Source organism: Eschrichtius robustus, chromosome 19 (genome assembly GCF_028021215.1).
Source record: "Eschrichtius robustus isolate mEscRob2 chromosome 19, mEscRob2.pri, whole genome shotgun sequence".
NCBI classification, from domain to species: Eukaryota; Metazoa; Chordata; class Mammalia; order Artiodactyla; family Eschrichtiidae; genus Eschrichtius; species Eschrichtius robustus.
In genome coordinates, this window is record NC_090842.1 from 19,811,994 (window position 1) to 19,838,725 (window position 26,732).

A 26,732-nucleotide genomic window follows, 5' to 3' on the forward strand; every position below is an offset into this window, starting at 1 on the left:
TTTATTTTTTATTATAAACAAAGAATAAGTCACAAGTCAAGGGTCTGGACTCCATCTCTGACACACCAAAGACCTTACAACCAGTGAAATAATCTTAAACTGAAAGCTATTCAAAAAGCTTTGAATCAATATAACCAAACTGACCCAGGAAAGAAGGGGCTGGGCCTGAGGAGCCAGGGCAGGCAAGAGTAAGAGTCCAACAGGGATGAGCTTGGCTTTGAGACCAGGGGTTGGGAAGCAGTGGCTAGGAACCCACCTGTATTCCTACTGAGGGGTGGGGCAGCCCAGTCACTAGATGTCCCACCACCCTACAGCATAGAAACAAACACCCACCCTCTGTTCTGGGTGGGAACAACTGGGGTGGGAGCTGGAGATGGGGACAGAAAAAGGGGACATGAGGCCAGGGGCCCAGAATCAGGGTGCTCATTTAGGCTCTGCAACCAGCATCCCCTGGAGAGGTCCCTGCTGATCTCTCCAATGACACAGACATCAGAAAGGGTAGTCCACAGGGCTGTGCATGTAGGCTGGAGGCGACCCAGGTGCCACCCATGGCCTGGTCATAGCAGATCCCGAGAGAGGTGATGTTCCTTGGATCTAGCAACTCCTGGATCCACTGCCCACCTTCAAGCCCAGGCTCAGACCTGTGGTGCAAAGCTAGGCATGAACATGTATTTCCCTGGCTCGGGGTCCAGGTGGGGTCTCTGAGGAATGGCTCTGACCTACCACCCCCATTTCCACCTAAAAGCAAGGCAGCCATAGGCCCAGGCAGGGCTGAGAAAGGGCTGGTGGGTATAAGGCTAAATAGCACTCACATAGGACAAGTCCTCCAGGCCCCTGCCCAGGGCCTGCCCTGACACACAGCTGCTGTCCGAACCACTGGAGCCACTGGCTGACGGGCACTGGGAGGAGACCTCTGAGTCCTCAGGAGCTAAGAAGGGAGACTGGGTGAGCTGTCAGCAGAGGAGGCCCAGACCCCAAGCCATGCCCTCCTGCCTCTGGCCAAGCCCAGACCTACTCAAAGATGGCTGGCTGCCCAGCTCAGCTTCAGTCTCCAGTACTGCTTCCTCTGGGAAGCTGGTGGAATACAGGGGCCAGCGGAAGCCCAGAACAGCTGGGTCTCTGTACAGATGCAGGTTGAGGGACCCCAGTACAGAGCAAGAAGCAGGGTCTCCAGAAAGGGAGCTTGAGGCCCCCAGGTAAGGGCTGTCATAGTCAAATGGGGCCACAGCAATGGAGGCCCGAGAGCGAACTTCTGTATGAGAAAGAGGGTCAGGTTGGGACAGGCCAGAGCCCAGCTGGGCCAAGGTCCTGAGGGGAGCGCAGGATAGGGCTGACAGAGGTCCATGTTGCCGCCTGTGCAGCTCTCCTCACCCCAACCCCCTGCAGCCTGCCTGCTACCTTGGCACTTCAGGATATAGTTGACGGTGCGGTCGTTGATAGCTTCTTTGCTGGGGGCGATGTCGTGGAAGGCCTTGTTCCCCACACCCAAGGACACCATCTCAGCCATGCGCACCTCTGGGTGGAGAGTGGACATCTGGACATGAGCCCAGCCCTTTATCACTCTTCCCCCTTATATTAGTCTCTCTTGTACACCCATAGCCTGCAGATTGTCCTGTGCGCTGAGCCTTTCCCAACAATCCCATAAGGTGTCATAATTCTCCTTTTAAAGATGAGGCCTCTGACACTCAGAGGTTAATACTGTGTGCACAGTCTGAGACTGACTGCAGGACTGCCTGACTTTGGAGTTCTTTCCCCTGCGCTAGCTGCTGCTAAGGGACCTTTTCCACCCTCCCAAGTATTTCCAGGTCCCTAGGCCCTCCTTGGGGCCCCTCTGGGACAATGTAAGCTCTCCAAGGAGGGGAGCATGGGGTGAAATGGGGCAGGGACCCACCCCTGTTGTGGACAGCCTGCCTCCAGAGCAGGCGAGAGATGTCAGCTGTCCAAGCCTGCTTCGTGGCCAAGCTGGCAGCTTGTAGCACAAAGGTGTCCCTGGCCTTGCGACGGCGAAACCAGATCTCAAAGCGCAGGTTGCTATCCCCACAGCACTCAGTGAGGCCAAGGTCTGCCATCTGTGTGGCCAGGAAAGGAGCTTAGTGAGGCACTGGGGGTGCAGGGGGCAGAGGGAGGGGTTGGGTGGGCCTACCTTGAAGGAGCGCTTGTAGGCAAATGTGTCGACGCCTTTGGGTCCTCGGCGAGGCTTGCTGAAAAGCAACAGCTCCTCAAAGAGGAAAACACGACGCAGGGACTTGTGGCGCCCAGAGCGCACTGTGAACTCATCCTGTCGGACCAACTGCCCCTGTTCCTTGAGGTTGACCTGCCAAGTTGGGGCCCAGTGGGTGCCCAGCCTCTTCTGCCCCCTCCCTTCACACCCACTGCCCCTGCCCACCACAGCCTGTGATGACTTACGTCACAGCCCTGGATGGCATCCATGGCTAGCAAGTCATTGCCGTGTCGCAGCTGGAAGCGCACGAGGCTCTGGGCAGCCCGCAGGGCACTCAGCTCTGGCACGGTCCCCCCACAGGCCCGTGCCAGCTCCTGCAGCAGCAGTGCGTACTTGCTCATGCGCTGGATGGGCTTAAGCAGATAGGAGGCCAAGTCCAAGTGGTCCCCCAGTGCTTGCTGCTTGTCCTGCCAGGTGCGTAAGAGACCGTCAGGGAGCTTCAGGTTATTTGCTCCATCCCCGCCTCCCACTACAGTATCAGGCTCACCTACCCTGAAAAAGATGTGACCGTAACTGGTCATCAGGGCATCGGAGCATGGTTTATTCTTGCTGTAGAGTGCGTACATCCCAAACTGCACCCTCTGCAAAGATACACAGCTTGGCCTGGTGCCAATGGGCCAGCATCCAAGGGGGCCAAACCACTCTCAGTTTGGGAGGACCAAAATGCCTAAAGGTCCCAAGGAGGCCTCCCCACACAGAGCCAATGTGCCCTGCTTTGAATGACGGGTGATCTGGCAAGAGGCACTGTGCGGAGAGGGGCTTGCCCTCAGGCCCTCTGGGGAAGAAGTCCTGCATACAGCTCTGCTGCTCCCACAGCTCTGAGGGCAGTGCTCTAATCTCACCTCACCTCGGACTACACCTTCCCTTGCTCACTATGCTATGCTACACTGACTTCTCTCTTCCTTGACCACTGGGCCTCTTTCCTGCCCAGGGCTTTGCACTTGGTCTTTCCTCTGGATGGAATGCTCTGACTGCAGCCCCTCCCTCTGGCCTTAGCTCAAACATCAGCTCCTCTAAGCGGCCTCTCTAACTGCTCTCTCTAAAGGGGATACCTCTGCCTTGCTGCTAACTCACAATCACCTATCTATCCCGATTTTTCCCTCCTAACCCAACTATAATATGGAATTATCTTTTTTACTTTTATGTCTCCTCTGCTAAACTAAAAGCACCCTGAAAAACAGGGACCGGTTGGTCCTGCTCATAGCTGTACCCATCATAGGGCCTGACCCCAAGCACATGCCCAATAGCTCTCTGTTGAACGTGGCAGAATCAGCCAGAGCCTGTGCGGCCTGTGGGGCTTACATGGCGCAGGAAGGCATAGGCCACCCGGGGTGGGTGCTGGGTACAGGCCTCCAGCTCACGCAAGAAGAAATGACGGTGGAAGTCCCGCAGCTTCTCCAGGTTGCCAAAGAGGTGGGCGCGCTGGCCACGGAGGCCCTGGGGCACATCAGGGCGATCCAGCTCAGGGAAGTAGTTCTCCATGGTGTAGTCAAGAGCATGGACATACTCCCGCTCTGTAGCCACCATCTCCGCCAGCACCAGCTGGAGTCTACCAGGTAGGTGGAATCAGGACCCAAGACATCTGCCCTGCCACACTGCCCTCCCCGCCCTGCTCACTGCCTACCTGTTGGGACTCCTGGGTTCAGAGCTACCTGGCGGAGGCATGGTGGGGCATGACCCTGACTGGGCACCAACTCCAGCCTCTGGTCTGTGGCAGGCAGCCACAACGGCCTCATGGTGGCAGTGGTGGGCAGATTCTCTGAGACTCAGTCCCAGATTCCGATCAAGGCTGTATGCCTTCCTCAGGGGAGGGGTAGCAGGTACAGCCAGCAGCCGGCTGACACACAAGCTAGCTGTGCTACCTGTCAGTGGTGGCTTCAGAGCAGCTTCCAACTTCTGGTCCAGGGCCAGCCAGGTGTCCTGGCACCGCGCCCAGGCCCAGCGGCACTCCTGGCGGATACCCTCAGATCCCAGCCCTGTGGCTAGAGCCCACATCTTTCGGAAGTGGGCAGGAGGCAAGTCAGGATGCTTGGTCCAATGCAGCTGCAGCCGTTGCAGCACAACCCCTGGGCGTTCCTGTTCCAGCTCTGCCAACACCCGCTGCCCCTCCTCAGCCCACGTCAAGGCCTGCAACACCAAGGCCAGATAGGCATTGAGGAAGGATCCCACCAAGACTGCTGAGCCTTCTCCTCTACCTCCCCCCATCCCCACAGAATGTTGGCCCCAGGCTGCATCCTCAGTGGTAGGATTTTGGGGTCAGACTGAAGACAAGAAGAGAAAACAGGCAAGATATACAACAAAGCTCAAGCTGTCGTAGAGCTGAGCAGCCACCCCTCTGACTTCACTGACCACTTGGAGCCAGGGATGGGACCCCTCACCCACCTGCTTGAAGAACTGCAACAGCCTCTCAGCATCTGCCAGCTGCTGCCGCCGCTGTACTAAAGCCCTACAGAAGTCGGTCAACTGGGCTTGCAGGGTCAGAAAGCGGGCCCCAGAGGGGCCCAGTTCAGCCGCATCCCAGCCAACCAGTGGCTGCAGAAGTTTCTCCCCTCGCCTGACCTGCTCCTGGAGACAGAGACTGGGCTCAGCAAGCCCGGGCCTGGTAGTGCAGCCCGCGAGCCCAGGTCTTTTCCACAGATGTCTACATGTCCTCATCAGTCATTTCTGTGAAGACCTTCCCTCCACTCCCAACCCATTCCCCTCTCCCTCCGTGCTCAATGAACAAGTACTGAACTCACCTGGGCAATTCGGTCCAGGTCCCAAAAAGGGCCTTGGGCCTGAAGCAGCATGTCCAATGAGGGTTCCCTTGGCTCCTCAAGTGCTGGCCAACCCACCTGCTGTAGCCACACTTCAATCTGGAGGAGTACAAAGAAAGGAGAACTGCTGTGGGGTGGGGGTGATGCTTGAGATTAGAGGTGACGCCCACCTGGGCGGATAGTTCTCACCTGGTGCAGCTCGCCCTCCTGGGCCTCCAGCATCTGGACCAACTCCAGTGCTTGTACTCGCTGGTTACTCTGCAGGGTCAGTTGGTGCAGCAATCCATCCACGCGACCATACAGCTCCTCAACCTCGTCCACTGCAGGCCTGGTGCATGGTACATGTCTTAGCGCCCCTGCTGAGTGCCTAGCTCCACTCCACCCTGTCCTAGGACCACAATCCTGGCTGGTTCTGAGCCAGCCACTGAGTCCTTGGCATGGGATATGGTGGGCTGGGGAAAGATCTGGGCTTCCACCTACCTGTAGTCTGGGCTCAGGGTCACCTCTGGAACCTCCTGCTTCAGCCGTGCCAGCTCCAAGGCTCCCTGGCACTGTAGCCATGCCAACCGAGGTGAGTCTAGCACATGCTGCATCAGGACCCGTGCCTGCCGCAGCAGCCGACCGACTTCCTGTGATTAAGGGCAACAGGCAGTGGAGGTGTGCGTGGGAGAAGAGGAAGAAGATAGGGAGCATTCGGGGAGGCGTTGAAAGGAGACACTCACCCCAGACTCCATGGGCTGGGGCACAGCCTTCATGCTCTCAGTGGCCCCCTGGAGCAGGGCACAAACCACCTGGCAGCTCTGCAGTAGGGTTTCCAGACGCTGTGAGCAGAGGCAGGCATGACCAGGGCAGTGCACAGTGCTAGTCCCAGGTATCTTGGATCCCAGGCCACTGCACTGCTCAAGCCAGCCCAGGGGAGCCTCCTCTGCTGGCCAGACTGCGGGCCTACCCACCCTATGCCCCACCCAGTGCACTGACCATCCGGAAGCCCAGCCAGGCCTGGTGGCAGTAAGGCAGGCCTCCTCCTAGTGAAGTGGGCAACCCCGAGGTGGAGATGTGGGTCAGCAGGCTCTGATGAGAGGACAGCTGCTCTAACTGCAGAAAAAGAAGGTGTAGTGGACTCAGGCCTGGTGGGGAAGCGCCCCACCTCCACCCTGGCCAAAATGGCCCAGTCCCTACCTGCAGCCCTGAAGGCACCTCCTGAGGCATCTTTCCCACTAGCAGCACCTGGTGCACCGACCCTGGGGCTGCTTCCTGCAAGGAATCTGAGCTCAGCCCTGCTCCCAACCCTATAAAAAGGGTTGGGGGGAAGAGGAGAGCTATAATCCTGTACTCACTTGCAGCTGGCTGAGCCCCCAGAAGAGGGAAGAGATTGGGGAACAAATTCGGGCGTCCACTAACACGGTCAGTCCCAGGGCCTGTACTTTGGGCCTAAAGGAGCAGGCTTTGGTTCAGTATCTATTTCCACAACCCTGCCATCCCCTTGCTCAGGTTCTGTCCCCCAACCTCCTCCCCAACCTGGGGATGCTTCGCAGGTAGAGCAGGAGGCGGATGAGTTCATGGCTGCTGCACTTGGGGTGAAGCCAGGCCGGGTTATGGGCACTCAGAAGCAGCACTGCCCGGCCTTCTACATCCCGAGTCCCTGTGCAGAGAAGGCAGTGAACACCTGCACAATCAAGTCACCCCACCTCTTCTGCCTCTAGTGTCTCCCAGTTACCTGGCAGGGCAGCCAGGCCACTGGCAAGCAGCTCCCAGGCGAGGTCTTGGGCCAGGAGGCAGCCAGTGGACTTAAGGAGCCTGGATCCGTTGGGGTCTTGGGAAGGAAAATGGCTTGGGTCTACATTGGGCCATTTACCCAGAGAGCCCTACGTGAACTTGGGCTTTAGCCTGAGTAGAGTCAGAGGCCTCCCCACCTCCAGATACCCTTACTCCCTTCCAAGACTTTCCTTCCTTACCTGCCTCCAGTAGCTCTGACGATGTCTCAGATAAAAGATCTCCGAGGTTCACAGGGTCACTGTCCAACCCTTCAGGGTCCAAGCTGATTGGCATTGCCCTGCCTGAAACTGAGTCCCCTGCCAAGCCTCCTCCTTGGCTGTCATTCTCATCCTGTGCCAGACTAAGGTGGGAGGACATTGGGCATAGGAGGATCTCCATTCCAGAGGAGGCTGGTTCCTCCCACTGGACTGAGGAACCTCCTAATACGCACCTCTGGCCATCCCCCGACCCATCTGCAACCTTCTGTCCTGGAGGTGACTGAAGCTCACCAGGCAGAGGGCTGCCCTGTAGCCCTTCCCCCTGGGCTGCCCCTGCTGGTGGGCTCGGAGGATTGGGGTTCTGCATCTGGGGAGCAGGTTCCCCCTCATCCCAGGCATCTCTGAAACTGCACACAGCAAACCTCCAGTCGGTGGCGTGGCCCTGGGAGGCTGAGGACTCATCCCCATCCTCCAGGGGCCCTTCCATCACCCCTTCCTTAAGGGTGGGCCTTTTCCCGGCAAGTGGCAGAGGGGCTAAGCCCTCGGTGTGAACTGAGGCCTCAGCTCATCCAGGAAACAGGTTGAAGATGGTCGGGTAGGGCTGCGCGGGTGATGCAGGTAGAAGGCACTAGGCCGTAGGAGGTGCCAGTCTTGGTGCCCGGCTCAAGGAGCGCAGTCAGTGCCGCAGTTCAGGCCTGAAGAGCGGGGAGAAGAGCCGGTGTCTCTCCCTCCAGCTCACGGCTCGCGGGTCCACGCTCACGTGGGCCTTCGCCGGGATGGCCCCAAGCTCGAACGCTCACTTGCCGCCACGCTGGGCGGGCCTGCGCAGGTGGGACGCTCACGGGGTGGGCGGGGCGCTGCCTCGTGCTCGCGCTCCTGTGGGCCCAGCGGACCCTGGCCTCAGCCCCCGCGCCGGGGGACTCGCGCTCCCGCTCCCTCGCTCGCCCGCCCGCCGCGCTCACGCCCGGGGTACGCGCCGAGGGGAACCCCGAACCCGGGAGGCCAGGCAGCCAGAGCCCTCGAACGTACCACACCGCCGCCTCGACGGCGGGTACGGCGCGGCGCCTGGCGTTGACGGGCGACGCCTCCTGGCCGCGGGGGCGGGAACGAGCGCGGCAGAGGACCAGGCGCCGCGCCGCACCGCCCCCTGGGGGCCGGAGGACGCAGCCACAGCCCACCCCGCCAGGCCCGACGGCAGCCGCCAGAGCCGGCCGGAAAGCGCGAAAACGCGGGCTCTCGCAGCACCCCCGGCCCATCCGCCTCCTCGTCCCCCGCGGACCCGGACGCCTCAGCTTCACCGCCCTACCCCCCGCCGCCGCCCAAGCCCCCGCTGACTTTGACTTGGCTTCTCAGTTCGCCGGTTGGGGCAGCGACCAACGGCCTTCCCACCACGCCTGCTCAGCGCGCCGGAAGCGCTCCCCCGCTGGGGAAGGCGGTGTAGGTGCGCGAGGGTGAGTGAGCAAGGGGTCCGCCTGGGGCTGAGGAAAGGGGCTTGCAGGGTGGCGGCGGAGGGGAGGGGGGCGCTTCTGCTCTTGAATGCACGCAGGATGCGGGGAGCCCTACCACAGCCTTCCTCAGCAAGACAAGGAGCACTCGTTCCTGTCAGCCAGGAGAAGAAAAGTGTGAGCCCAGGGGCCCAGGAGGCCCCTAGGAAGAGAGACTCCCTAAGCCCAGACCAGCTGCTTGGTGCTGCTGGCAGCCAGTAGGGGTATCTTCACGGAGGGTGGGAGGGAGGGGCCCTTCCGTTGCAGACCCCATCTTCCTTTCAGTCCTCAGTCCCAGGCACCAAGAGCCAGGTTGTATTATCCCATGATGGGCTGCTGTTTGGGTTAGAGGGAAAGAGGAGGCAGGGAGGGGGCTCTGTGGTGGGAGCTGACCCAGACCTGCCGGAATCCACCAATCCGCCAGGCCCAGACCCACCACTCGCTTGCGCTTGCGTTCCTGCACTTCTTTCATATACGCTCCCTCCCCAGCCCCACACCCCTCCCACAAAATCCCACCGAGGAGGCTGAGACTGAGGTCAGGATTCTGGAACCAGAGGGCCAGCTCTGCTCTTCCACTTACCTGCTGACTGAGCTCCAGCAACTCGGTTCTCTTTGAGCCTCATCTTACTCACCTGTAAAAAAAAAAAAAAGGAAAGAAAAAAGAAAAGAAAGTCATTCTTTCCTCCCGGGATTGCCCCGAGAACTAGGAAAGACCCTGTATGTTGAAGGTCCACTTGCTGCCAGCTCTTGGGCTGTGTTCGTGTCCTGCCCCTCATTTCATCCTCAGCTGGGGGACCCTGAACTGGTGAAAGTCACTTGGACAGTTGACCTGTGAGATCTCTCCCAGCTCTGAGGTGTGAAGTCCCTTTGGGGCATGTGGGCCTGGCCTGACACTCCCCCAAATTTGTGGGAAGATTGTAAGAAGGTAGGTTATGTGGCCAGAAGAAGACACTGTGCCCCATAACATGCTCAGGCCCTTGGTTCCTTGTGGGGAGAGGGCAGTGGGTGCAGTGGCTTCCCTGGCTCTAAGGTAGTCACCTCCTTCATGAGCCCAGGAAGGCTGCCAGAGGAGGGAACCTGGGCATCAGAAGCAGGCACAGAGGGAACAATAGCAATCCTCCCCTCCCCACCATCGCAGCTGCCACATCAGCACCAAGTCCAGATTCTCGGAGCAGCTGCCCGGGAGCCTTCTTCATGAGGGGATCTGGCTGTGAGTGGGGAGCCTTGGAGTTGTCCTGCTCCATCCCCAACCCCCAGCAGGCCCTCTCATCCCACCCTCCTCTAGCTTCAGCGAGTATCAGGACCAACCTTGGCTCCCTCCCCAGCTGTCCTAGAGCCGCCCCACTGAGTCACTGCCTCCAGCTCCCTCCCTCCCCTTGTGCTGCCCACTGCCTGCCCACCCCCACCCACCAGCCAGGCCCCCTGTGAGCCCTAAGAGCTGGTTGGACCTGCTGGCAGGCACATGTACCCCTCCAGTGCTAAGAGAGACCTCCAACCACAGGCCATAACTGACCCCAGCACCCCTGGGCACAGGCAGAGAGACTGATTCAGCGGCAGGGCCAGGCCTTGGTTTATTCACTCCACATAGAATGTATGCTGTAAGCTTTGCGAAGACAGAGACTGTGTTTTATCCACTTCTATACTTCTAGCACCTAGCACAGGGCCTGGAATAAATGTTGAGGGGTGCCTGAGACTGGTCGCACTACCCCTGTCCTCCTGAGGTTCCCCATTTATGAGCCAGATGTAAACCAGAGTCACAAATGGAGACAGTTCAGAGGCTCGGTCTGAAAGGGACACAGAAGAGGCAAAGAGCTGCAGGATGCACAGCCCCAGGATGGCAAAGATACAGATAGAAATGGGGACAAACTGAGCCTAGTGGGGAACACTGGGGGCTGGGCCTGGAGCCAGCCTGTGCCAATGACCACAGCAGGCTTTGTGGGCTGAGCTTGCAGGACTGAACAGTGACTCATGGGGCCCATCTCTGTGGCTCTCCTGGCAGCAAAATCTACTCACAGCAGCCTTTTCCACTGAGATCATAAAATGGGGATGGGCCTCCCTCCCCTGCCCCTTCCCCAACCTTCCCTCAGCTTTGCATTTCTTACCAACATGACTCAACCAAAAATGAAGTGGGAGCTCTGTGCCTCAAGCTCTGTGCCTTATCTAGTGATAAGAGATCCACAGTCATTGCCTTCGTTCCATCCCAAACCTTGCATACCCTTTTTAGTACTGCCCCAGACAGTTAAGTTGACAAATACCCTAAACCCTTCAGATCTCTCTCACCTCTGGCCTAAATAAACTCCAAACTCCTTAGTGTGGCCTTCAAGACCATCTAGAGCCTTCCTTACGAGCTCTTATACAGGCCTGGAAAACTCATCTGATCACAAGTCGTGTCTCAAACTGTCTCCTATACCTGGAATGCCCATGTCCATCTCCCCAGGTCAAAATCCTTCCTCCTTCAAGGCACTGGAGGCCACTTCTGCCATCCTGCCTAGGCAGGTGGTGACTTGCTTGCTCTCCTGCATCCCAGATGCCTGCCTCCTCCCGGCTGTGCTCACCTGCTTTCTTACCCTCAGTCTGCTCATCTCTGACCAACCCTATTTGCCTGGAAGTCCCCCCTTTTACCCAGCTCCAGGCCCAGGAGCCCCTCTGCACCCCCCTCCCCTACACCACCAGTTGTCTGATGATGGGGATTTTATTTCTAAACCTTTCTAATCTCGTAATTTTTGAAGGATGTGGTGTCTGGGCCACCTTCCTCTGGAGACCTGGTTAAGATTACAAATTGCTGGGCTCCCGTAGACCTGCTGAGTCAGAACCTTTGGGGTAGGCCCAGGAATCTGTGTTTGACAAGCTCCCAGTGATTCTGATACTGAGGTCTGAGAATGGCTGCCTGCCCTCTTCAGCACAAGCACCTTCACATCCCTGGGCTGCTGGAGGAGCCTCCCAACAGGTCTTCCATTTCTAGCCTTTCCTCCTACCAACCCTTCCTCCACGTGGGGTTTCACACATCCTCCACCTGGCACCAGCTACGTTCGAGCTCCCTAATGCGCATCACTGCCCACACTCCCCAGATCATAATTCTCCAGGCTGGCTTTCTGACACCTCCAAAACTCAATGGGGTCACCCCACCCAAGCCTTTGTGTCCCTGGCTGGTCTCTCCCCAGCACATCACCCACTGCTCCTTGCTTTTCACATGTGCTCCAGATATCTTTTATTCATGCTGCTCTTCCCACCTAGAATGCACCCATGCAATTTTGCCCACGTTATCAGAGCCCCTCCACACACACACACTCATGCTCCTCCCAAAGCCCTCCCTGATTTCCTCAAGGCCTCACATGTTCTTTGGCTTGTAATGTAACACCAATGAGGACAAACATAATCCCTTACCATGGGCCAGGCTGTATACTAGGTTTTTACATTTCATCATCTAATCCAGACAGCAACCTTATGAAGTAAGTATGATTGTTACCTCATTTTAGAGATGAAGACACTGGGACTCAGAGAGAAGACGCGACATACCTAAGATAACATAGCCAGTGAGTGAGAGCTGGGACTAACTTCTAGGCCTTAACACTGCTGACTGTAAGCAGTGTGAGGGCAAAGCCTAAAAGTCACTCTTCCTTCTCTTCACACCTTCCCCAGGCATAACACAGAAAAAATGTTGACTAAATTTGTAACCTTTGCAGTGTGTTGGGTCCTTCAGATCTGTACAGATGAAGAACAGGATGGTGATTACCTAGGGCTAGGCAGAGGGTGAGGAGTGACGGCTGATGGTACAGTTTCTTTTGGGGACGATGAAAACGTTCTAAACTAAGGCCGTGGTGAGGGTTGCACAACTCGGTGACTATGTTAAAAACCACTGAACTGTACATTTTAAATGGGTGAATTTTATGGTGTGTGTGTTAGGTGTCAATAAAGATAGATAATTTTTTTTTTTTTTGTAAATCCTCCAGCACAGTGGAAATTGAATCTGGGTCTGCTGTTATCAGGGATTTCTGTCCCTAAATGTTTCTGGACCCCACGCTATCCAATTTGTGTCGGAAACACTCAAGGTAACCAGCTCCCTTGAGATTGTCCTCCCACCCGCCAGGTGCAGAACACTTCTGTTCATTTGTCCTACACCTCCCTCCAGGTGTTTAAGGAAGGCTTATCCGGTCCCAGTGTGTGGTGGCTGCATCTTTGGGCACCTTGGCACCTGACCTCTGGGGTCTCTTTTCCTACAGGTTGTTCCCATTTTGTGGGCTCCCAGTTCTGTGACCCTGTGCCCATACAGCAATCCCCCGGACTGCAGACATCCTGTAAGGTGATGTATTGGGAAGGAATGGGAGAGGAGGGAGGGAGGGCCATAGGGCCTAACAGTCCTTCCCAGGACCCCAGGACCCCCCCTCCCCATTCTCTATCCAGGAAGCCCTGGGGCAGGGAATTGGCAGTTTCCATCTCCCTCACCACCTGCCCTCTTGCCCCCTGCCCACACCGCAGATCCCCCAGACACATGGACACAGGACACACATCCATCCGAGAGATGTTTAATGTATCTTAGATTCAAAGTACAAAATACAGGGCAGGCGCTAACCCCAGGAAAGTCACCTGCCACCCAGTCAGCCCCTTACCACTGCAGCCAGGCATCCCAGCCCCAGAGCAGTGGAGCAGTGGCCCTGGGATACCTGGCTCCTTTCCTGTTTGGGGAATAACAAGGTGACAATGTGGGTGGGAGCCCAGAGGCCATCGTCTCCCCTCCTCATAAAACCCAGACCCAAGGATCTGAAAGGTCCAAACTTGGACACAGAGCAGCAGATCCCCCAGAGTAACCCTGGCTAAGAAGCAGCCCTGTTGTGAAGCCTGGCCCAGCCCTGTGGCCTCTAAGTCCTGGAAAAGGAGGAACTATTGCCCCAGTGACTGGCAGCAAAGGGAAGGAGATAAAGCAAGGAGTGGAGACAGATTCCCACTGCCCTAAACAAATCGATTATGGGTAGCTGACCCAACAGGGCAGCAAAGCCTGCTGCACTTCCTACCCCATACCCTCTGAGGACCAGCCCCTCGCGGAGCCTTCTGCCAGGGTACTGTCCTTGCGCTGGTGCTAGGGAGGAGATGGAGGGCAGGAAAGGCCAGTGTCAGCTAAGGAATGATGCCCTTGCTTTGGGGGCAAGAACATCTGCATAGAGTCACCCCATGAGGACCCTCTGGGGAAGGGGCATCAACTACCCGCATCTCTGGACCTTGCCCCTAGAAGCTCTGGACTGGGTCTTGAGCCAGGGTAAGGGCCTTACTGAAAGGGAAAGTGGCAGGAGTTAGAAGCAGGGAGGGTGGTGAAAAAGGTCCCTGTGAGGACCAGCCCAGGAGACCCTTCTGACCTGCCCCACGGGAGCCCAGTTGCTACTTCAGTCCAGGCCCCTCTAACCCCGTATCAGGTTGAGTGGGCTCCTCTGCCCATTGTGCAGGGAAGGTTTCCACAGGGGCTCCGGCCCCATGCTCCTCCTCGAGTCCCTGGGCTACAGCCGGCCACCTCTGTTGAACTGGATGCACCAGTGGGAGTTGGCGGTGCCTGGGCTGAGATGAGTGTGGTCCTCGTGTCCCATGAGGGGCTGCAGCTCCTGCTGCTGGGGGATGTCAGCGCTGCTCTCGCTGTGAGAGCGGCCAGCCTTGGCCAGGCTCGGGGGAAAGGCAAAGCTAGGGCGTAGATCAGAAGGCAGGTTGAGGGGGGCCTGGGGCTCTTCAGTGACCAGTGAGCGGGGAGGCAGGCGGGTCATAGCTGGGGCCTGGGTACAGGGCGGGGATGCCAGGCTCTCCAGGGACGAGATGCTCTGGTTCCAGCCTGTCTGCATGTCCACGGGCACAATCTTGGTGGTCTCTGAGGACACGTAGACTGCCAGGTCCCCCTGCCCACTCTTCCAGGGCAGCTCCTTCTCTGCACAGGTTGGGGAGGGGGGGATGATGCGTGGGCTTGGGCACACCTCAAGGCTCCCTGGGGACAGAGTACACATGCACTCATTACCAATCCAGTGGAATCTTTCTCAAGTATAAGCACACTTTCAGTAAATAAGTTCATTCCACAGTTGCCACATAGCATCCATGTGTGCAATTATTTGATGCATGCCTTGCCGAGTGGAAGCACCACAGCTGGTTTTGCTCCCCATAGTATACCCAGCACCTAGCACAGGGCTGGGCACATAGCAGTTGCTCAACAAATACCTATTGAACAAATGAAAATAACTAAAGCAAGAGAAAGTGGGATCAAGGCAAGAAAAAACCCATCTACAATCAGCCCTCACCCAACTTGCAGTGCTAGTCTTAAACCACATCCTGCCAAGCCCCATCCCAGGGTGAGACAGCAGCAGGGTGAGGAAGATCTTGAGGCTTGGCCACTGGGCTCCTTGCCTGAGTTCCCACCACAGCCCTTTGGTGGGACAGAGTCCAGGAGTGTGAGCTCATGCGAACCTAACAACAGGCTAAAGCTATGCCGGCGAGGGGGATGCCAGAGCACAGGGGACCTGAGAATCCCAGAACTGCTGGCAGCCAGCATGGAAGTCCCGGCCGCTGCATTACAGGAAGTCTGAGGTTCTGAAAGAGGAAACCTGGGAAAGAGCAGCCCTCTGGCCACCTACCACCCCTTGTTCTTCAAAGTCAAGCTCAATGCCTTGCGTATGAAAGGTGCTCATTATGTGTCTGCTCATTGATAAAGTCCTGAGCACTCCAAAAATCTTGACTGAGTATGTTACGAAATGTATTAATTCTGCGATTGAAAGTAAAACTACCTCTCTTGAAAGACCTGGGATGCTGGATTGAATTTTAACAACAACAAAAACTAAACAAAAAACTTCAGTGTTCACCTTTAGAGGATGCTGGGGAACTAACTGTTGGTATGAAAACTGATAAATAAAATGAAAAATTCAAGCATTTATCCATTCTTCCCTATATGAACTGTACCTCAAAGTAACTAAGTAATTGATGAAGGGAAGTTTTTTTTGTAGAAGAATTACTGTTAATCATTGCAGATGAAAAACGAGACATAGAATATCACCATTGTGCAACCCCTAATGAAATGTTGGATCTGGCAGTGATCACCAATGGCTGCCAAGACCGTCTGATGAAAAGTTGACAGGGAACTTGATAATGGATGGATCAAGCCAACAACAGCTAAAGCCTGTTATCAATGTTAACTTCACAAAAAGAGAGACAACCACATGGTATATGCTTCCTGGTGTGATGAGTGCGATAGGAGGTACAGCATCACCACCTATGAAGTATGCTTACCAAATCTGATCTGGATTTAATTATTGGTTTAGAGGAAATATAAGGGTCAGTGAAACATATTAAATGATGCTTTGGGGATGCAATCAGCAAAACCCAGACAAGGAAAGACTGTGGGACAAATAACCAGGTTATTTCAATAAATACAATGCAAGAAAAAAAGGATTGGTGGGGGGAACCTATAAATCAGGGTTTTTCAAACTTGACACTATTGACAGGTTGGAAGAGATACTTTGTTGTAGGGAGGCTGTTGTGTGCATTGTAGGATGTTTACCAGCATCCCTGGCCTCTACCCACTCATTGCAGAGGTACCCCTCCAGCTGTGACAACCCAAGATGTCTCCAGACAATCCCCTAGAGGGCAAAATCACTCCACCACTACCCTCTTAAGAATCACTGCTGTAGACTAAAAGAGACCTATCAACCAAATTTCATCGGTGGGTCTTGTCTGGATTTTTATTTGAACAAACCTACTGTAAAAAAATATTAAGACAATCAGGGAAACTTGAACACCAACTGGATATCTGATAACAAAGATTTTGGATATGATAGTGGTATTGTGGTTATATTTTTAAGAAGAATCCTTATCTTTTAGAGATACATGCTGAAGTATTTTTTGATAAAGTGATAATGATATTTGAGGTTTGCTTCAAAAGAATCCAGTGAAGAGAGGGGCATAGTGAGGGTATAGATGAAATAAGATTGGTTAGGAGTAGATAATTATTGAAGCTGTCTGGTGGATAGATGGGAAGTTTATTTTACTATTCTGTCTATTGTATATTTTGAAATTTTCTATAATATGTTTTTTAAAAGACACCTAGGGTGCTTGAGCCAAGTCAGGCTCCTCTCTCAGGTCAGGCTGCCACCCTCACCGGGTCTGTACCTGAGGGCTGGTGTGCTGAGCCCTCACGGGTCACAACAGAGTCTGGTGTTAGGTTTGCTTGTCACCTCATGTTTCTCGCCAGAGAGTAAAGGGAGGCGGCACGGCAGTAAAAAGGCTTTGGACTTTGAATCGGGTGGGTCAGGTTCAAATTCTGGTTGGTTCTGGACAAGTCCAGAATTCCTTTGAGCTCAGTTTCCCCATCTTGGTTGTTGTGAGGATTGAATCAGATCATGTATGTCAGGTGTCTGACATAAAGGAGATGCTCAGTAAATGCTGGTTGGTGAATAAATGAGCGAATAGGAAGAGGGATTGTCTGGAGTAGAGGCCATCAGTGAAGGGGGAGGAAGCCAGCTGCACAGCTCCAGAGGGAGGTGGGCGGGAGGAAGCCATTACCTGAAACTTTGCCCTCTTGGAGAACCTCACTGGTAGCCCGAGCCACAAAGATGATCCCTTCATCGTCCTCCTTCTCTGTCTCCGAACTGTCGCTGTCCTCCTCCTCCTCAGACTCTACGGTTAATATCACAGCAGCTGGAGAGGGACAAGAGCCGAGTGGGGTTGGCCACCAGCAGCTGCCTCTTGGTACCGCACAACCCCAAGCCGGATCCCCTGTCCACCCAGGTAGAGCCCACAGTTGGCAGGGACACCTGCTTTGTCCTGTGGCTGTTACAGCACTGGCCTACGGAGTTGTGTGTTTGAGAGGAAGGGAGGTGGGGCTGCAGAGCTGAAGGAGGCAACAGGGAAAGCCAGGTCCTCAGAGGAAGCCATAAGGGAAGTCACACTTTCCAGCTCCCCCGTCATCTCTCAGCCCCAGATCCCATCGTCAACTGGCAGCATAAACATCTGGAGGGCTGGAAGGCCCATCAGTGTGCAGGTCATCCAAACTCCTGGTTTTACAGACGGGGACACCAGGGTTCACCCATCCTTCAAGGCCCAGACCAAGCTCCCCCTTTATGACACCTTCTCCAAGTCCTCAGGGCCTGTAACCTGTAGTTAGCTATCTGATGTCACAGATGTCTAATAACTGCTTAGACATGTTCAGCTTTGAAATCAAGTGTGCCCATCTAGTCCCTGAGGGGAAGAGCCCCAGTTTATGGTATTGAATGCTGTACAGAGGAGGTCCTTCAGGCTTCTGGCTGATGGGCCCCTGCCCTTTCCCTCCCTATCCCATCCTCAACTCCACCCCGCTCCCTGCTTGCCTGTGTCCTGGAAGCCCAGGTCTCGAGGAGGTTTCCCATTTGTAGCCTCCGTGTTAGCCATGCCATCCTTCTAAGGACAAAAAAACAAAAAACCCTAAGCCTCTGGCCCTGGCTCCAAACCCCAACCCTGTCGTCTGGTGGGGTCAACAGGAGGACAGGTCTTCCTGATGCAGCAGGGAAGGGAATCTGTCAGTCCCAATGGTTCTACCATCCCTTGACCGCCCGCCCCCCCCCCCCCCGGCAAGTGTTGTGGAGTCTGATGTGCCCCAGCAAGGACACTCAGTACATCAGCCTGGGCTGAATAAGGAGCTCATGGAGTCCCCCCAACAAGGAATCTGCCTTTCTCCTGCCCATTTCACCTCTGGTAGGTGGTCCTGCTGCCTCCCAGCAGGTGACCACATGGACAAGAGGCTGATCTCCTTCTGAAGCCCTTGCCTTCCCCTTCTGGGGCTCCAGGAAGATGCAAAAGGGAACCCAAGCTGCTGCAGCCCCCAAGTCCCTGAGGATTATCCATCTAGAGGGTCCCCCTAGGCTGGATTCCAATACTTGGAAGCTCAAAACTGCGTGCCATCAGCCTGCAGCTGCAAACAGGAGTCCCAGAGAAAGCACATGCCTTCTTGCGGCCGGCCTTGCGGGGTCGTGGCTTGCTCTTGGTGAAGCAGATGTTGTGCTTGGTGGACTTAAAGGACTCCAGCCGCCGCTTCATGTTCTGCTGGAAGACCTCCTTGTCCTGGCGCTCCTGCGCATCCTCAGAGATGAAGTGGCGGCTGCAGCTGGCTTTGTACTGACAATGACAGCCCCGCCCTGCCGTGAGGCTGGGTGTCCTGGCCTCCCACAGGGACCCCAGGCCACAGCCCCATGTTCACCATAGCTCCTGCCGGCCCACTGTTGCCAGAACTAGCCATGGATTGAAAAAACAGAACAAAACAAAAAATACAGTAGGGACCCAGCCAGACTCTATACTCTCTATATGCTCAGTTCACTGGGGAAAAACTTTCCTTTATCCCAGAACCTGTTCCCTCAAATTTGGCTTTCCGTATTCCCTACTGCCCTCTCTCAGTTCTCTCTGATCTGAAGTGACAAGAGGCAGGGGACCCTGTGTCTTGTCCCCTCAGTCCTGTGAGGCCAAGGGGGGCATTTCCTTCTTTGCACCTCTGTTTATCTGAGCCTGGTCCACATGCCTGGCCCATTTGCCACTTTTTAACTACACAGGACTCTCTGTCCAGCTGGAACTCTCCAGCTAGCCAGTTCTACAGCCACCACCATGACTCCTCAGGCTGCACTTTGAACTTCCATGACTATCTCTCTTGATACCTTCGACCCTCTCAGTCCAACAGTACCTGAATTGGTGTCCAATTCAGGACCACCCCCATCTCTCCTCTTTCCAACTCTTTCTCATAAAGACCAAGCCCACTACACACTCACTTAGACTGTCTCCACCTCTGCCCTTGACTGCTGAGCGGCCTTTTCATTACCTAGTGGTAACCCTCCGAAGTGCTGCCCGCATGTTCCCAATCATTTGTCCTGCCTCACATCCCCAGTCTGGTCCCTTTCCTTTGCCTCATATTTTCTGCTTCCCTGAGCTGGATCTAAGAGCCCCCTTTAAGTCTCCTCCCAGCTGCCCTCTTCTACACACTCACACAGAGGTACCCTTCTCTCCTGGGCATGCAGGGGCCCACCTCCTTCACAGGGCTCATCACTCCCCAACCCAGGCCTCCGCTTTGCTTAGCTCACTCCCTGCCTCCATTAGTTCCCTGCTCTGCTCCCTCCTCCCTCCCGGTCCTCCACTCTCCTGCATCTTCAATCCTTCCCTCGACACTGGCCCCCCTCCCCCTGCTTTTAAGCGTGCTCCTGCCCTTACCTCCTTGAAAAAGGCCTTTCCATTGATACCATTGCCTCGCTTTTGCTGCCAGACTTTTACACTTACATTCTGACACTTTCCCTAGTACCCATTAATTCCTTGACTATCAGAAATACAGCTCCATGTATATGTATAGCTGATTCACTTTGTTACAAAGCAGAAACTAACACACCATTATAAAGCAATTATACTCCAATAAAGATGTTAAAAAAAAAAGAAAAAAAAAAAAAGAAATGCAAACTAAAAAAAAAAAAAAATACAGCTCCAGTGGGGTTTGCCTGATTGCAACTTCAGTGTGCTGCTTTGTCCCTGGTCAGCAGTGCCATGGCCTCTGGTTAGGCAACATCTGTGCAATGTCCAGCCCTCCTGCCCCAGGCCCCCAAGACACCATCTGCTACTGCCCCTCCAAGGGCTCCTTCTCTCTCCTCCGCTGGCTCCCCTTCCTTTTCTTACATGTGCATTCCTCAGTGTTGTCCTTGGCACCCCCTCTCCCCTCTAAATGCCCTCCCCAGTGAAAGTGTCCACTCTCAGCGCCAGCTAGCCCAGGGGATACATCTGTGTTTCCCAAACATCAGCCATCAGACCAGCTACATTTGAATCCCCTCAGGGGACTTATTAAGAGCAGATTCCTCATCCCATTGCACACTACAGGATCAGACTCTCCAGGAGGTGAAGCCAGGAATATGTATTCTAGCAAGCTCCCTGGGAGATTCTGATGGAGCCAGGCCAGGAAACCTCTGATATAGATTGCTTCCAAATCTTTATCTCCAGCCCGTGTCTCTCTCCTAAACTATAATCTTATGTTTCTAACTGCATACTAGACACTTCTGTCTCTCTCTAATGATATTTCTGTGAAGAACATGAGGAATTATGGATTGTGTTCTGGCATAACTAAGTGGATTTAGAACTGGTTGAGTAACCATACCCCAAAAATTCTTGATCAAGGTCAGTCTGGAGGAAAGTCTTTAGTAGCATGCCACAGGGCTCTGTCCTCAGCTCTATCCTGTTCACATTTTTATGTTGATTTTGATGAATACAAAGTTAACAGGCTTAGCAAATTTTCATATGATGTGAATCTGAGGAGATGTTTGGTGGCAGACATGGGATCCAAACAATGGAATGATGGGCTAAATCAAATAAGATGACATTTAACAGGGATAAGCACAATCTTAATCCAGTTTTTTTTAATTGACTTCACAAGAACTGGTTGGACTGAACCATTGACCAATCTTACACACACACATCCACAGACAGTCGGTCATTATGTACTTCCTGATGTAATACAATAAGAAATACATAGCACACCTATCGAATGTTCCTGAATACAACCAGGCCTCCAGATTTAACTACCAAGAAATACAGTATGTAGAGGAACATGTTAAACACCACCACTGGAATACAATCAGCAAAATCTGTAAAATGGAACGTTCTCTGAGATAATGTATCCAGTTTCTTCAGTAAGTAAATAATAAGGAGAAAAAAAGGAAGACAAAACTATCACAGATTTTTTTAAAATAGACATGTTTACTAAATGCAAACTGTGGACTTTATTTGGATCCTGACTTGAACAAACCAGCTGGAAAAAGGTATTTATTGACCACTGGCTGGATATTTGAGGTGAGAAGGAATCACTGTTATTTGTTGTAAGTGATAAGGGTACTAAGGCTTTTTTTTTTTTAAAGAATTCTTGCCACCTAGAGATACATGTGGAAATATTTAGAGATGATATGATGTCTGGAGTTTGCGTTAAGATAATAAAGTGTAGATGGGGCGTAGGGGGGTACAGAATGTAACAGAATTGACCATGCATTGAAAATTATTGGAGGTGAGTGGTGGTTAAATGAGTTATTCTCTCTAGTTTTGTGAACGACAGAAATTTTCCATAAGAAAAAAAGTAAACAAAACCAAAAAACAAACAAAAAACCCCACAGGTTGGATGCGACAGGGTTTAATAGTCATTAACTGAGGAAGACATGGTGGGTTGCCTGACTGTAAGAACAATATGGGGCCTCAGGGTGGTGAGCCAGAGCTGGAGGGATTCTGGGCTGTGGGAAGAGAATGGCAAGTTCCAGAACTAGAAAGGTGAAAGAGCCCCTGTGCCAAACCCAGGCCACGGCAATGAAAGCCCAGAATCCTAACCACTAGGCTACCAGAGAACTCCAAGGGGCCTCATTTCTAATGACTAAAGAAGACACACCAAGGACAGGAGGTGCTGGCCTGAGGGCAAGGAGGCCTGTGTGGAAGGAAGCTGTTTTGAAACCTTTGCAGACTTACTCTGCAGAGCTGCAGAGTCAAATCAGGAGCAGTGGGAGAAAATTAAAGGAAACCAATCTGTCTCAGCAGTAGAAACAGCCTTGACTGTTAAAGCTGCCAGGAATGGTAACAGCTGGCTTCTCATTTCAAAAAGGTTCAAGGTAATGGCTTGCTGCCCCCTTGTGGGGTTGCAACAGATTCCTTCCTGTATGGGTTGGGCCTTTCCGACCCCAAAGCTTCATGACCTGCATTGGACTAACTCACATTACCTAAAACAGATGTCTGCCTCCCCCAGGTTAGGGTGGTCCTGCAGGCGGCTTCCTCAGCGCTCCTGCTTCTGTCTGTGACCCCATCAAGCCCTCTGTATCTCCTGCTCTCCCCTTCCTGGCTGATCACACAGTTCTTTGTGCTCCTCTCCCTTCCGACCACGCAGGTCTAATCTGCAGTGGTTCACTCCAGCTTCCCAACTGGCTCTCCCAGCCTCTCAACTCACCCCCTCCAGTTTGATCTGCCCTCTGCTACCAGAGAAGACATTCTTAAACAGTTCTTGTAACAGGCCAACCTTTCTCAAAAAAAAAAAAAAAACTAAACTAAAAAACTAAAGGTTATAACCAACAAGATGAAGCCCACACTCTTCAACTGGGCATCCATAGCTCTCCACAAGCTGGTGCCAGCTGCCTCTTGAGGCTTCCATCGTGGCCTCCCCAGACAATGCTCCCCCTCAGAACTCTGCCCTGGCTGCTCTCACCCTGTAGCGAGGTTTGTAGAGGCCTCCACAGAGCAGGTGGTGCATCACAGCATCCTCACGGTCCCGGCCGCTGCGTACTGTGTCAATCACCTGCAGATCCAGACATGCTCCACTGCCACTCTCCCTCCTGCAGGAGGGAGGAGACACGTGTGCTAGGGACGGGCCAGGAGGCACAGGCCAGGGGAAGGGCAGAAGCAAAGGTGCTCACAAATCTTCCCCAGAAGGGATTCAGAGAGAGGGCGCAATAGAGAGGAGCTTGAGGAAGGGGAAGGGGGCTCAAGGACTTACAGCAGGTTGGTGACAGAGGTCTCTGCCACAGAATTGCGGCTGGGCATAGAGGGCAGAGTGAGCCCGGTGGAGGACAAGACGTGGCCTCCCTGCAGGGGCCAAGTCAGAGGTCAAAATGGCAATCAGATGAAAGGTGGCCCAGACAATCAGAGGGTAATAAAAAGAATAACAATGGTTAACACACTTTGCTCTTTTGAAGTTCCAGGGACTGTGCTAGGCACTTTTTATACTGAATCTACAAAACTCTGACAGAGGTACTCTTACTCGCGCTTTCTTACAGTTGAAACTGAGGCTCCGAGAGGATAAGTGACTTACCCAAGGTCACAAGCATGAGATGATAAGAACTGAACCACATCTGCTGACTCCAGAGTCCAGCTGTTTCCCACCTTTCTGTACTGCCTGCTAGACTCTACATGTCAGCATCAGGCCAGGCTCGTTCCTGTAGCTGCCACTTCACAAGACTATGGCGTCTGCTGGGAATTCCCAACTCCCTGCTCAGGGCCTGCCTGCTTGTCACCGCTTCCTGCCTTGCCCTGCTGGCCACCTGCCCACCCACCATTGTCTGCCGGCCCACCTGGTCCACGAAGCTGATGGCATCCCGGATGTTGAGTCTGTAGTACACATCCCAAATCTGGTCCCGGATGCGGTAGGCTGACCGCCGCATCAACAGCTGACTCAGGTACTTCTTATCAAACTGCTCCCACCTACAGAGGATGCCAGGCCCGGTCCTGAGTGCCATCCCCAAGGCCTGGGCGGCTGGCCCTTCCTCAGACAGGGCAGGGGCACAGCCAGCGCTGGGCCTATGTCTCTTGGTGTGGGCATCAGTCAGGGAGAATCTCGAAGCTGGTCCCTGCCCTTATGGAACTGACAGTGTTGTAGGAAAGCCTGCCGTTAATGAAGTTATTACATATAACTGTAAAATTATAACCATGGTAAGAACTATAAAGGATAATTATAGAGTATGATAGGGATTTGTCCTAGTCAGGGAGGCCAGGGAAACCTCCCTAAGGACTTGATGCCTGTGGTAAGATCTGAAGGATGAACAGAGGTTAAGTAGGTGAGAGGGAGGCAAAGGAATGTTCTAGTAGAAAGAACAACATGTGCACAGGTCCCAGTGGCCAGGGCCGGGGGAGCATGGTGGGTTCTGAGTTTCTAAAACGGTTCATTTCATTGGCAGACAGAGAGTCAAAGACACAGCTGAGCACAATGCGGCTGGTGTCTGGAGGTGCCAGACCATGCAGGGCAGAGCTACGCAGGCCTCACTGGGGAGCCTTGTCTTATCCTGAGAGTACTGGGACACCAGTACTGCCTGAAGGGCTTCAGGAAGAGGTCGCCCAGCCTGAGCCTGCCTGTGTCCCTCCTCAGAAGTGTGCACATCCCCCGTGCTGCCCTGGCTGGTGAGGCTGCCGCTGCTGAAGGAGCCTCGGGGCAGCTCCCTCACCTGTCCCTCCAGTAGTGATAGCCATGGTGCCCCACAACGTCCTCCACTGCAGCCAGAATGTGGTCAAAAGTCTAGAAGGGGGGTGGGTAGGGGGACCGGATCAGGACTCTGCTCAAAATAGGAGAAAGGAGAGAGGGACAGGTGGAGGGATGGGGTTCTGGTACCCACGTGCTCATGCAGCTCCTGGTTCAGGGTGGGTTTGTGATGCTCACTCCTCTTCACCTTCAGCCACTTGACCAGTGGCTTGATGGTCAGGCCCTACGGACAGGCAGCCAGTGAGCGCTGCCCTGTCCAGTTCCCTGCTGCCTTTCCCTCCCCGTAGTTAGGCTTCAGTTTCTGTATCCCCACCTCACTGCACTCAAGGTCTGGGAAGTCAAGCCCCCCTGCCTCCCACAAGAGGAAGAGTAGCCCCTCTCCCATAGGCTCCAAGCCTCCCCCAGGGCCTGCCAGACCCTCTCCCCATCCAGCCTCATGGGCGCTCCCACCTGCACGATGACTGTGAAGAAGACCACCACAATAGTGGTGGCTACAAAGTAGTCCTTGGCAGGGATCTTGGTCCTGTCCAGGAGGATGACGAGAGCGAAGGCCACAGCCCCCCGCAGGCCCCCATAGGACATCACCACCTGGTCAATCTTGTCCAGAGGGACCAGCCGGAACTGATTCAGCACCCACGTCTGCAGGACTACGCCTACAGCAGGAGGGAGGCCAGTGGGAGCAGGGTGTTGGAGGGCACGCCTACAGCAGGAGTGGAGGGCACTGGGCATGGATGGCACCAAGTATCTGGGCTAAGGTCTGACGGGCTGGGAGGGGTGAGCAATAAGGGGAGGCTTAGAAATTGTTGACAAGGATGTGGACTCAGACTGGGAGATGAGCTGGGAGGGTGGGCAGGAAGGAGGGCGGGAAAGCAGAGGGTGCCGGCAATACCGAGGGCTCGGAAGAACAGGATGAAGAAGAGGGTGCCCAGCACCAGCCCAGAGTCCCAGGCCCACTTGGAAGAGTCCACGGCCGAGATGCCAAGCAGCATGAAGATGATGGTCTCAGCGCAGCTGGCTAGAGTCTTCATTGTGTACTTGACAGCTGTGCGGGACTTATGGGAGATATTGGCCTCCACGTACTTCTTACAGCCCAGGCCACACATAGTCACCCTGGGAGAGGAATGGAGAGTCAGGGCGAGTGAGGAGGGGCCACAGGAAGCACAGCCTTTGGGGTTTGAGCATGCGCAGGAGAGGGTGTTGCCCATCACAGGATGTCAGATTCTCAGAGCCGAAGCCCAGGGAGGCATGAGGCCATCCAAGGATAGGTAGTGGTGGTCCTGGGATAAAAGGGTCCGAATCTCCAGGCTTCCCTCTCGGTGCCTTCTGGAGGGGGAAGGTGGGAGAAACATGCTCTGACTAGCACACTGTCTGAGGCACCTTTTAGAGTTCTGTGGCCACCAGAGCCAGTAGCACCAGGCCTCAAAGTTCACTTCCAGCTCAGCCTACACCCCAGAGAGCACTTTAAGCAGAGGAAGTTTGGGTTCTGGGGTGCCCAGGACAGCCCTAGAGGCAGGTCCTGGAATGTTACATGAGGCTTAGTATCTCCCCAGGGGAGTTTGAAGCTCCCACTCCCACAAGGGCTCAGGGAGACCTATGGACTCCTCCGGGTCCTGCTTCTGTCCATGTGAGGGGCGACCATCTCCAGTGCCCCCTCCCAGCTGCCTGCCTGCAAGGCCCCCAGGACTCACGCAAGAATGGCGGAGAGCGAGGCCATTTCAGCAGTAAGGTAGGCTGCGTAGGCGAGGAGGAAGACCAGCAGAGGCTCGATGATGCGGACCCGCTTGGTGAAGCGTGTGGTCAGGGCCAGGAGGAAGGCAAAGACTAAGCCCACGGCTGCCCCGCCCAGACTGACCACAAACAAGGAGGCTGGGGGAGGAGTGGGTTGTCAGCGTGACCCCTGGCCCGGACCCCACCAGGGCTGACAAGACTGCTGCCTGGCAGGGAGTGGAGGACAATGCCCACTGTGCTTCCCAGGGGTCAGGGTCCCAGAGCTAGGATTCCAGGAAAGGCCCTCCTTCTCAGGTTCTCAGGGCCCTATTTCTCCATACAGGATGGAAGGGAATGAGGCAACCCGAGCAGCGTCCTCTGTCCTGACGCGGTGGGGGGCAGGGGCTCAGCAACCCAGGGGAGGCAGACCTCCAGTGCCCGCCAAGAGGGGGGAAATACTGACCGACTCCCTTCAGGTAGTCAGTGGCCTGCACGTTGGCAGAGCCCATCTCCACAAAAGAGTTGCAGACCTTGTACAGCACCTAAGCGAGAAGAGGAGCATCAGGAGCGCCGGGGGAAGGCAGCAATTTGGACTGCTTGGAGAGGGGGAAAGCAGAGACCATATTTCTTCCCCAGGGGGCC

The 26,732-nt window shown here is 54.6% G+C and overlaps 2 protein-coding genes and 1 long non-coding RNA gene across 15 annotated transcripts in view; 1 reads left to right on the forward strand and 2 right to left on the reverse strand.

Annotated features, from left to right (window-relative positions):
• Window positions 1-9,768, reverse strand: PLEKHG4 (pleckstrin homology and RhoGEF domain containing G4). Of its 6 annotated transcripts, none has more exons than XM_068529206.1 (24): window positions 9,565-9,715; window positions 9,015-9,066; window positions 7,184-7,645; window positions 6,933-7,093; window positions 6,695-6,790; window positions 6,496-6,619; window positions 6,315-6,408; window positions 6,157-6,231; window positions 5,956-6,072; window positions 5,700-5,798; window positions 5,458-5,606; window positions 5,167-5,305; window positions 4,960-5,076; window positions 4,604-4,786; window positions 3,846-4,348; window positions 3,524-3,770; window positions 2,713-2,802; window positions 2,407-2,628; window positions 2,144-2,314; window positions 1,892-2,069; window positions 1,399-1,515; window positions 1,016-1,252; window positions 813-928; window positions 1-641 (listed from the first exon to the last, which is right to left on the reverse strand). In XM_068529206.1, exons 3-24 carry the CDS (start codon window positions 7,435-7,437, stop codon window positions 636-638), a joined length of 3,495 nt encoding a protein of 1,164 aa, XP_068385307.1. In that variant the 5' UTR covers window positions 7,438-7,645; window positions 9,015-9,066; window positions 9,565-9,715; the 3' UTR covers window positions 1-635. The 6 variants fall into 6 exon arrangements, with proteins under 6 accessions (XP_068385307.1, XP_068385304.1, XP_068385303.1 ...); XM_068529203.1 differs by adding an exon at window positions 8,514-8,549 and having other exon boundaries at window positions 6,933-7,645; XM_068529202.1 differs by lacking the exon at window positions 9,565-9,715 and adding an exon at window positions 9,743-9,768 and having other exon boundaries at window positions 6,933-7,645.
• On the forward strand, window positions 8,133-25,333 carry LOC137753828 (uncharacterized). Its single transcript, XR_011071594.1, has 3 exons — window positions 8,133-8,401; window positions 12,655-12,734; window positions 23,188-25,333. It is a non-coding gene; the product is annotated as an uncharacterized lncRNA (long non-coding RNA).
• Window positions 13,823-26,732, reverse strand: part of SLC9A5 (solute carrier family 9 member A5) — a 19,294-nt gene continuing 6,384 nt past the window's right edge. For 3 of the 8 annotated variants that reach the window (XM_068529208.1, XM_068529209.1, XM_068529207.1), the window contains exons 4-16: window positions 26,554-26,632; window positions 26,072-26,249; window positions 25,273-25,493; window positions 24,834-25,036; window positions 24,517-24,606; window positions 24,349-24,419; window positions 23,482-23,611; window positions 22,908-22,996; window positions 22,620-22,746; window positions 18,371-18,541; window positions 17,758-17,827; window positions 16,955-17,089; window positions 13,823-14,393 (exon numbers count right to left, since the gene is read on the reverse strand). In XM_068529208.1, the coding sequence (XP_068385309.1) occupies window positions 13,921-14,393; window positions 16,955-17,089; window positions 17,758-17,827; window positions 18,371-18,541; window positions 22,620-22,746; window positions 22,908-22,996; window positions 23,482-23,611; window positions 24,349-24,419; window positions 24,517-24,606; window positions 24,834-25,036; window positions 25,273-25,493; window positions 26,072-26,249; window positions 26,554-26,632 (2,037 nt within the window). In that variant the 3' untranslated portion in view covers window positions 13,823-13,920. Of the gene's footprint in view, window positions 14,394-16,954; window positions 17,090-17,757; window positions 17,828-18,370; window positions 18,542-20,535; window positions 20,746-21,550; window positions 21,664-22,619; window positions 22,747-22,907; window positions 22,997-23,481; window positions 23,612-24,348; window positions 24,420-24,516; window positions 24,607-24,833; window positions 25,037-25,272; window positions 25,494-26,071; window positions 26,250-26,553; window positions 26,633-26,732 lie in introns of those variants that run through there. The other 5 variants (XM_068529213.1, XM_068529214.1, XM_068529212.1 and 2 more) reach the window with 5 other exon arrangements.

What these genes read in the sequence shown, in the direction of transcription:
- PLEKHG4 (XM_068529202.1), bottom strand. Translation starts at nt 7,437, where the DNA reads ATGGAAGGGCCCCTGGAGGATGGGGATGAGTCCTCAGCCTCCCAGGGC. An exon ending in GAACCCAGGAGTCCCAACAG is followed by an intron (nt 3,771 to 3,845) that starts GTAGGCAGTGAG and finishes CCTACCTGGTAG; the next exon opens with ACTCCAGCTGGTGCTGGCGG. An exon ending in CCTATGCCTTCCTGCGCCAT is followed by an intron (nt 2,803 to 3,523) that starts GTAAGCCCCACA and finishes GTATCTTTGCAG; the next exon opens with AGGGTGCAGTTTGGGATGTA.